The 9,942-nt window shown below is 39.8% G+C and overlaps 1 protein-coding gene across 3 annotated transcripts in view; it reads right to left on the bottom strand.

Moving 5' to 3' along the window:
* CARMIL1 (capping protein regulator and myosin 1 linker 1) overlaps positions 1-9,942 on the bottom strand; it is a 361,962-nt gene that overhangs the window by 147,552 nt on the left and 204,468 nt on the right. For all 3 annotated transcript variants that reach the window (XM_008055062.2, XM_021710921.1, XM_021710920.1), the window contains exons 10-11: positions 8,199-8,287; positions 6,636-6,730 (exon numbers count right to left, since the gene is read on the bottom strand). In XM_008055062.2, coding sequence (XP_008053253.2) covers positions 6,636-6,730; positions 8,199-8,287 — 184 coding nt within the window. The remainder of the gene's footprint in view (positions 1-6,635; positions 6,731-8,198; positions 8,288-9,942) is intronic.

Below are 9,942 nucleotides of genomic sequence, written 5' to 3'. Positions count from 1 at the left end.
GGAGCAGCCACTGCACTCCAGTCTGGGTGACAGAGTGAGACTCTAGCTCAAAAAAAAAAAAAAAATCAAATAGCATGCACAAAATTATTTCCTTCTACTTCCAAAAGGAGCCTCAATAGCCAAATCAAAAAATCACACCAGAGTATGAGACTGATTCATAGATTGCTTAGTCAGGAATTCCTGGATTGGAGTCTGAACAATTGGCATTAGGTATCATTCTGCAGGCTTTGTCTAAAACATAATCACAGTTAACTCATCCATAAAGCAGAAATAATAATCCTTGTACTACTGAACTTCACAAGACTACTTTATGAATCAAATGAGATTGTAAAACCTAACATTTACTGAGTGCACAGCCTGTGATTAGATATTCTTATCCTCTTGTGTATATTATCTCATTTAATTCTTAGAACATTCTTATGTGGTAGGCACTATTATTATATATTTTTAAGATGAGGAAGTTGAGGCATAGAGAAGGTAGGAACTTGTTCTAGAACACTTAGCTAGAAAGTAGTAGAACCCAGAACCAACTCCATGTATTCTGACTCTGGGATCCACTAATAAGCAGTGAGAAACATGAAAGACATAGAGCATTAAAAAAGAAAAAAATGTAAGCAGCACTCCTAGAATTTTTTTTGTTGTTGTTTTTTTGTTTTTTGAGATGTGAGTCTCACTCTGTCGCCCAGACTAGAGTGCAGTCGCACGTTCCTGGCCACCGCAACCTTGACTTGCTGGGCTCCAGCGATCCTTCTGCCTCAGTCTTCCAAGTAGCTGGAACCACAGGTGTGCGCTACCACACATGGCTAATTTGTAGAGATGAGGTCTCTCCAAGTTGCCCAGGCAGGTCTCGAACCCGCGGACTCAGGCAATCCACTCATCTCAGCCTCCCAAAGCATGGGATTACAGGCTAAGCAACTGAGCCCAGCAAAATTTATTTTTCTTATTTAGAAGATCAAATCAGAGTCGCCACCACCACACAGTCACGAGAAGAATACTGAGGTTAAGGCCAGGCACAGTGGCTGAAGCCTGTAATCCCAGCACTTTGGGAGGCCAGGGCGAAAGGACTGCCTGAGCTCAGGAGTTTAAGACCAGCCTGGGCAACTTGGTGAGACCTCGTCTCTATAATAAATCAAAAAATAAGCTGGGCGTGGTAGGGCGTGCCTATAGTTCCAGCTACTTGGAAGGCTGAGGCAGTGGAAGGACTACCTGAGCCCCACAGGTTGAGGCTGTGGTGTCCATGAGTATGCCACTACACTCCAGCCTGGGTTAGAGTGAGATTCCAACTAAAAAAAAAAAAAGAATATTGAGGTTAAAGAAAAACACTCTGAGCTAGTATTCTAAATCACCTTTCAACAAAATAATCAAATTTGGAATAAAGTAAGGGGAGGAAGTAAGGACAGACGTTCCTGACAAGACTGAGATCAGCCGGGCTCAGTGGCTCAGCCTGTAATCCTGCACCTTGGGAGGCTGAGATAAGTGAATTGCCTGAGACCCGCCTGGGCAACTTGGTGAGACCTCATCTCTTCAATAAATCAAAAAATTAACCCGGTGTGGTAGCGTGCGTCTGTAGTTCCAGCTACTTGGAAGGCTGAGGCAGAAGGATCACCGGAGCACAGCAGGTGGAGGCTGCAGTAGCCGGGAGCGGCCACTGCACTCCAGTCTGGGCGACAGAGTGAGACTCCACCTCAAAAAAAAAAAAAAAAGACTGAGATCATAAAACTAGGGTAATTGTTCCAAAAAGTAATATCAGATCCAGAGTTAGTCACATAAGGATGACTAAAAATACTCTGGTTCAAATACATAGTCAACCTAGAGGACTCATCACAGAACTAGTTAAAGTTCAGATTCCCTGCTAGAACACAGATTTTTAAGCCTTTTCTACCATCACCCACATAAAGAGACAAATTTGACCTCATGATGCAGGAACCTACATATATTAGTATTAGAAAACTAAAACCAAAGTTTCCCCTAAATAATGCACTCTAACATTTTCTATTCTGTTCCATTTCTTTTTTAAATATGCTTGTCAAAAACCATTACACTGATTGACTTTATAGCCTCCTAAGGGATCTTGACCCAGAGTCTGAAAAAACACTGGGTCACATGAAGGCCAAGAGCAAGTTGGTGAACAGGCATGGCCTTGCACCCAGGATAAGAATAGCTCATGTATATGTGTGGTCTGTTCACTGCCTTACATAACTTGCAGAGAGGCAGGGCATCTTTACACACTGTGCCTCTGCTTACTGAGTCATACCTTAACCTCATTCACCAAAAGCCCCTTAACAATCAGAAGGTTGCAGGCCTGTCCTCCATACACAGGTGTGACAAGGAGTCTGAGCTGTAAACAACAGGATTTGCTGCAACAACATTCCTATTGTAAAACAAATGTTGTCTGAGAATTTCCAAACAAGTCCCAAGTGGATGTTTCAGGTACAAAAATCACAGTCCATTTTGATGTCTTAATTCCTCCAAATTCTAGGCTGCTTACCTGCTAAGACCCTACTACTGTGTGTTTCTCTGAGGTTTCTTGCAAATAAATAATATTCCATGGCTTGGTCTTTTTAATATACTGTACAATTTTTTTTTGAGTTGGAGTCTCACTCTGTTGCCTAGGCTGGAGTGCAGTGGCATGCTCACGGCCACCACAGCCTCGACCTGCTCGGCTCAGGCAATCCTTCCACCTCAGCCTTCCAAGTAACTGGAACTACAGGCACATGCCTCCACACCCGTCTTATTTTTTAATTGTAGAGATGAGGTCTCACCAAGTTGCCCAGACTGGTCTCAAACCCAAGCTCAGGCAATCCTCTTGCCTCAGCCTCCCATTATATTGTACAATTTAATTACAGATTTCTACTTAGTCTTTTTTATTGTTTTCAAATATAAAATACCAACACCGAAAAACTCAGAAACAAAAATTACTAACATTTTTCTCTAGATTGAAATTTCAATAAATATTTTACACTCAATTGAATTTCTTGTGGAATTTCCATTCATGAACAGAAATGCTACCAATCATATTCAGCTATTTAGCCTCAATAATTAGAAACAATAAAGAACTTATGTTTGGGAGGCTCAGCCCCAAGAATAAAGGTAAAAACTGGTGTTGGCAGTTGTCCCTGAACTCTGACAAATACAGCAATGAATGAATCTAGAATGGGCAGAAAGGAGAAAAGTCTGGCCTATTAAAATATTTTCAGGAATATCAGAATTTGAGGGTATGAAAGCAGAAACCCACTAGAGAGTTGATATAGCTAGAGAAAGCATCCTTGGAATTATTTACAATAACAGCACCTGGGAATGGGCTGCAGTAAGATGAAAAGACACAAAGTAGGTCTCGGAGGTAGGAATATGGAGGGAAAAAGGAGGCAAACATCATCTCCAAATACATATTTTACCCCATACAAAAGGAATCTCTATAAACTTTACCATGATTTTCAAGCGAACTTTTAAAAATAATTAAATTAAATCACGCTCAATTTAAATAAAATATTTCTTAATTATGTACACAGTTTTACACTAGATGCTGTGCCTCAAGAAGGAAGTGGAGAAAGAAGGGCCAGAGAATGAGGATGACAGGAAGGAAGGAAGTAGAGGCAGAGGGGAAGAAATGTTCACCTCTAGTTATAACTGCAGGCAGAATGAAATTCACATAGGGCCTCCAAGGCGAGGGAAAAACAAAAGAAACTACACCCGAGGTGACAAGTTGTCCACTGTGGTTGCACCTCAGAGACCATGAGGTGCATAACAGGAGAGGAAATGAAGGGTCTCAAATTGATGCTTCCCTTTCCAGTCTCACAAACTCAAACAACATGTGGTCTTTTAGGTTTAGCTTCTTTCAATTAACATACTGTTTTGAGGTTCATCCATGTTGAAGCATGTATCAGAATTTCATTCTTACATTGTTGAGTAGTATCCCAATGTAAATATATACCACATTTTATTTACCCACCCACCAGTGATGGACAGACATCTGGGTTATATCTACTTTTGAGCTATTATAAGCAATATTGCTATAAACATTGATTCACAAGTCTTTGTTTAGACATATGTCTCACTTCTCTTGGAAAATATACCTGGGGTGGAACTGCTGAACCCTATGGCATATTTGAGTCTAACTTTTTTAAGAAACTGTATGACTGATTTCCAAAGTGCGTCATTTTATACTCCTACCAGCAATACATTAGTTTTCATTTCTTCGCATCTTCTCCAACACTTACTTTAATTACAGACATACTGCTGATTGTGAAACAGCACCTCATTATGGTTTTAACTTGCATTTCCCTTATGACTAAGGAGTGTCTTCTTCCTGGTCCACCTGAACTCTGGATTTCATTTGCTCAGTGACCTGTCTCCAACAACCACCTCCCTCTATGGATTTTGTTCTTCAATGGACAAATATAATTGAGTTCCTCTCATCCTAAAAACAAAACCAATATAAAACATGATCTCCATGCTTTCCTTTGTCACATTCACCTCTCCGTAGCATCTGACTAATAGAGAAACATTTGTTTTTCCTAAGAAATTAGCATACTCCAGAGAAACTCCTATTCTAGTACCATGCATCCATTATTTTCAGCTTTGGCATATTCTATGAGAGTGCTTTTCTAATTCAGTCTCAACCTTTTTTTAGATTCACTACTTCGAATGCTGAAGTTAACCTTGAGATTTGTGCTTGAATATCACATGGGTATCTTTTTCAACATAGAACAATGTCAGTATCAGAGACAAAAAGAAAAACTGAGTATCTGTATCAATGGCTTCAAATAAGTTGAATAATTAATACTCATCAAATATATAACATTGAAAGATGCGAGGCCCTTATTCAACAAAGCTGGAAACATCTGTAACAAAAATGAAAATAATCCCACTGGACATAAACCGATTCCTTCTTAAACGTTGACCCTCAATGTTCTACTACTAAGAATTCAAATTTTCAAGTCCCCCTTTCTGAGCCTACTGAATCCCCTCTCTACACAGACACTTTCAATAACACTTTCTGATTCATAATGAACTCTTGTTATTCAACCTCTCCCTATTCTCAAACTCCAATCTTGTTAAATATTAAAACATATTTCTGGTAGACAGAATTCTAAGATGGCCCCCAAGAGACTCACTCCCTGGCGTACATGCCCCCTTAATTTCCCTCCCTTGGAGAAAGTGAATATACAGTTGACTCTTGAACAACATGGGTTTGAACTGTGTGGATCCATTTATACATGGATTTTCTTCCATCTCTGCCAGTCATGAGACAATAAGACCAATCCCTCCTTTTTCCTCCTCAGCCTACTCAACATGAAGACAAGGATAAAGATTTTTATGATGATCCACTTCCAACTAATGAATAGTTAATATATTTTCTCTTCCTAAGATTTTCTTACTAACATTTTCTATTCTCTAGCTTGTTTGATTGTGAGAATACAATATATAATACATATAACATAGAAAATATGTATTAATTGATGGTTCCAGTCAACTGTAGACTATTAGTAAAGTTTTTGGAAGTCAAAAGTTACATGTGGATTTTTTTACTGCCTGGAGGGTTGACATCCCTCAACTCTGAGTTGTTCAAAGATCAACCATAATGGGATATTCACTGCTGTGATTAGGTTACTAATTGGGTGACTCTGAGTTCATCAAAAGAGAAATTGTAGCCAGGCTCGGTGGCTCAGCCTGTAATCCCGCGCCTTTGGGAGGCTGAGGTGAGTGGATTGCGTGAGCCCGCGGGTTCGAGACCCACCTGGGCAGTGAGACCTCATCTCTACAATAAATCAAAAAATCAGCCGGGCGTGGTAGCACATGCCTGTAATTTCGGCTACTTGGAAAGCTGAGGCAGAAGGATCACAGGAGCCCAGCAGGTCGAGGCTACGGTGGCCAGGAGCAGCAACTGCACTCCAGTCTGGGTAACAGAGTAAGACTGCAACTCAAAAAAAAGAGAAATTGTCCAGGGTAGACTTGACCCAGTCAGTTGAGCTATTTAAAAGAAACTAAAGCATCAGAAAGATGTACTCCAGCTGGCCTCAAACACAAAGCAAACTGCTATGCTGTAAGAGAAAGAGGTCACGTGGCAAAGAATCCTTCTAGGAAAATGGCTTCTAGAAGTTGGCAGTAGTTCTTGCCAGCAACTATCAAGAAATTGGGGGCCACAGTCCTATAGGTCCAAGGAAATTAATTCCACCAATAACCAGTGAACTTGAGGAGGACTACAGGTGACAGATGAGATCACAGCCCTGCTGACAACTGGATTTCAATCTTATGATAGATACCCAGAGAACAAAACCCATCTAATGTGCACCCATACTCCTGACCCAAGGACACTGTGAGATAATACATTTGTGTCATTTTAAGCTGTCACGTATGTGCTAATTTGTTGTACAGAAACAAATAACATAAATATTTTAAAATAATATCTCCTTTTTCCTTTATATCACCTCACAAAAGGTTAAGCAGTTAAAAAAATTTTTTTAACATGAGTATTTCATGAAAGGGTAGAAAGAACTAGAATCCAAAAAGAGCATCAACAGCATTGATAACATAATTACAATTTAGCCTGATGCTACCCTTTAGACATGTCTAAATTAAAATTCTCTAATCATTTTACAATTCTGGCAGCAATGATAACATGAACACCACAGTACCTCTATCCTCCAGGGGGTTGCCAGCAAGGTTAATCGTGTGGAGTCCTGAGTTAGGATTATGTGCTAGAGCACTGGCCAGTTTTTGTGCAAAATCTCTGCAAGTAAACCAAACAATAAAATTAAATAACACAAGGTGAAAAGCCATTCAAATAGAACATTTAAAGTTTAGAATAAGTCAGCCTCGGTGGCTCAGCCTGTAATCCTGCGCTTTGGGAGGCTGAGATGAGTGGATTGCCTGGGTCTGCGGGTTCGAGACCTGCCTGGGCAACTTGACAAGACCTCATCTCTACAATAAATCAAAAAAATTAGCCGGGCGTGGTAGCGCGGCGACTGTAGTTCCAGGTTCTTGGAAGGTTGAGGCGGAAAGATCGCCAGAACCCAGCAGGTTGAGGCTGCGGTGGCCGGAAGCGGCCACTACACTCCAGTCTGGCCGACAGAGTGAGACTCCAACTCAAAAAAAAAAAAAAAAAAAGTTTAGAATAGTTCGAGTAAAATCTAAAAAGAGAAACCTCCCTTACAATGTTAGTCTGTGTATCATAAATTTGTTAACACTCATTAACATCTCAGTAGAAATTTTGTTAAAACACAGCCAGAATATGGTTCACTGATTGGCCAAAAGCAAAAAAGAAAATATATAATTGCCCCTTTAAAGACACATTGTTGTATGCCACTTATAGTACTTCTTGGTCCCTCCATAATTAAAAAAAAAAAAAAAAAAATCTTGGATTGAACCTTGTTTTCCATGAAAATTACAGTAGGCTATTTATTACATCTTATTTCTCATTTCATACAATCATAAGTATAAAACTGATTAATTATTGTGCTTAAAGGTTATAACCGCTAGCATATTTTAACAAAAATCAAAATTACTATTTTAGTTATGTTTGGCTCAAAATAGCATACTAAGTCCTATGATGATGAAACTGCCAACCTTTCTCACTTAGCAGCAGTAAAATCTTTATTCTAACCAGATTCTCTTAACAGTAAGGCTTGGGTTGTGACTACCAAACCACTAGATAAAGACTATCTTAAGTGTTACCATGAAAAGGTAGAAAAATGACTAAAACTGATCAAAACAAAGCAGTAAAACATATTAAATATATAATTACTATGACTATCAGTAATGATAATAATAAAAGCTACACACATCATCTACAGAGTAAAAGGCACTTTTCCAAGTACTTTACATATATTAATTCATTTATCCTCACAGCTTTACTTCTATAAAATAGACATTCTTATTATTCCCATTTCAGAGACTGGGACAAAGAAACATAAACAATTTGCTCAAGGCCATGAAGCATCTGTCTCAAGGGTCCATACTTTTAACGACTATACTATGTACCCTCAAAAATATCACGTGACACAATAGCAGGAGATGTTACCAAATTCTTGGTCTTCATAATATTGATGGGAATCATAGGAATATTTTTTATAAGGAAAAATACTATACTCTATATGTGAGTAGCCCAACTTTAAAAAAAAAAACAAAACTATGCTTTAGGAAACCAAGGAGCATAAAGTTTTAAAGCAACATATCCATGTATTTAGGAAAATACTCACGTTCTAAGTCCAGCATTTTCCAACACCAATTCTTCCAGTCGATTGGACCTACTCACCACCCTCAAAATCTGTTCACAGACATCAGTGGACTGTAACAGAAAACAGTCTTTGACCATTCCATAACTTCATTATTATAAATCTACATGCCATGCAAAGTATAAATTAAGTGAAGCTTTCACACATTCAATTAACGTTGAACAAGTATATATTATTGTGCACCATCACGATGAAAATTCTGGGAATACAGTGATAATGAAGGCCTTCAAGAGTGTGCCATCCATCAAGGGAAACAGGCTATGGCCTAAGTTTGTGTTCCCCCAAAATCCATATGGTGAAAAGCCTAATGCCCAGTGTGATAGTACTAGCAGGTAGGGTCTTTGAAAGTTGTTGAGGTTATGAAGTTGAAGCTCTTGTAAACAGAATACCCTTATAAAAGAACCCAGAGAGCTGCTTTGCTCCTTCCACCAAGTAAACACACAGCTAGAAGGTGCCATCTATGAGCCAGAAAGCAGACCCTTATCAGATATTAAATCTGCTGGAGCCTTGATCTTGGACTTCCCTGACTCCAGAACCGTGAGATATAAACCTCTGTTGTTTATAGCCTACCCAGTCTATGATATTTTGTTACAACAGCCTGAACAGACTTAGACAAAGAAAATATACAATTATGATCAAATAAATGTTCTTTAAAAAAGCCTATTTTGGCAGCCTAGGCAATATAGCAAGACCTCATTTCTCCCCCCGCACCCCCCAAAATCAAAAAATTAACCCGGTATGGTGGTGTACACCTGTTGTCCCAAGTACTCACAAGGCTGAGGCAGGAAGACTGCCTGAGCCCAAGCGGTCAAGGTTGCAGTGAGCCATGATCATGTCCCTGCACTCCAGCCTGGGCAACAGAGAGAGACCCTGACTCAAAAAACAAACCAAAAAAATGGTCATTTTGGTAGTGCTATGGTGCTGTGGGCACCTACAGCCACACCAAAACTAGTCCTGGAAAAAAAGTATTCTCAAAGTGAGTGATGTCCACAATGGAGAACTGAAGACTGAGTGCTAATGGTGATGATAATGACGCTGAAAATATCTTTACTAAGTTTTCACCATGTGCTAGGCACTGAGTTAAGCCCTTTACATATATTGCATTATAAAATCATTAGTTGAAGATTATTATTCCTTTTTTTTTTTTTTTTTTGAGTTGGAGTCTCACTCTGTTGCCCACACTGGAGTGCAGTGGCCGCTCCCGGCCACCGCAGCCTCAACCTGCTGGGCTCTGGAGATCCTTCCACCTCAGCCTTCCAAGTAGCTGAAACTATAGGCATGCACTACCACGCCCGGCTGATTTTTTTTTGATTTATCGTAGAGATGAGGTCTCGCCTGCCCAGGCTGGTCTTGAACCCGCGGTCTCAGGCAATCCACTCACCTCAGCCTCCCAAAGGCATGGGATTACAGGCTGAGCCACCGAGCCCGGCTTATTATTCCTTTTTAACAGATAAGAAAAAAGTTTAACACTGTCAGGTACTTTAATAAGGAGGCTGAATAGGGACTTGATAATGTTCCTATTAGCATTCTCTAAAATGGGGTAAAAAGGGAAACAACCTAATAATAAGAAAGAGTGCTGGGTTTGTTGACTCAGCCTGTAATCTCAGCATTTTGGGAGGCCGAGGCAAGTGGACTGCCTGAGCCCGCAGGTTCAAGACCAGCCTGAGCAACTTGGTGAGACCTCATCTCTACAATAAATAAATAAATA

The sequence above is a fragment of the Carlito syrichta genome, unplaced genomic scaffold (assembly GCF_000164805.1).
Source record: "Carlito syrichta isolate Samal-C Ts95f unplaced genomic scaffold, Tarsius_syrichta-2.0.1 Scaffold301645, whole genome shotgun sequence".
In the NCBI taxonomy this organism is placed as follows: domain Eukaryota; kingdom Metazoa; phylum Chordata; class Mammalia; order Primates; family Tarsiidae; genus Carlito; species Carlito syrichta.
Note: the sequence above shows the minus strand (reverse complement) of the source record. Positions and strands in the feature narration are given on the sequence as shown.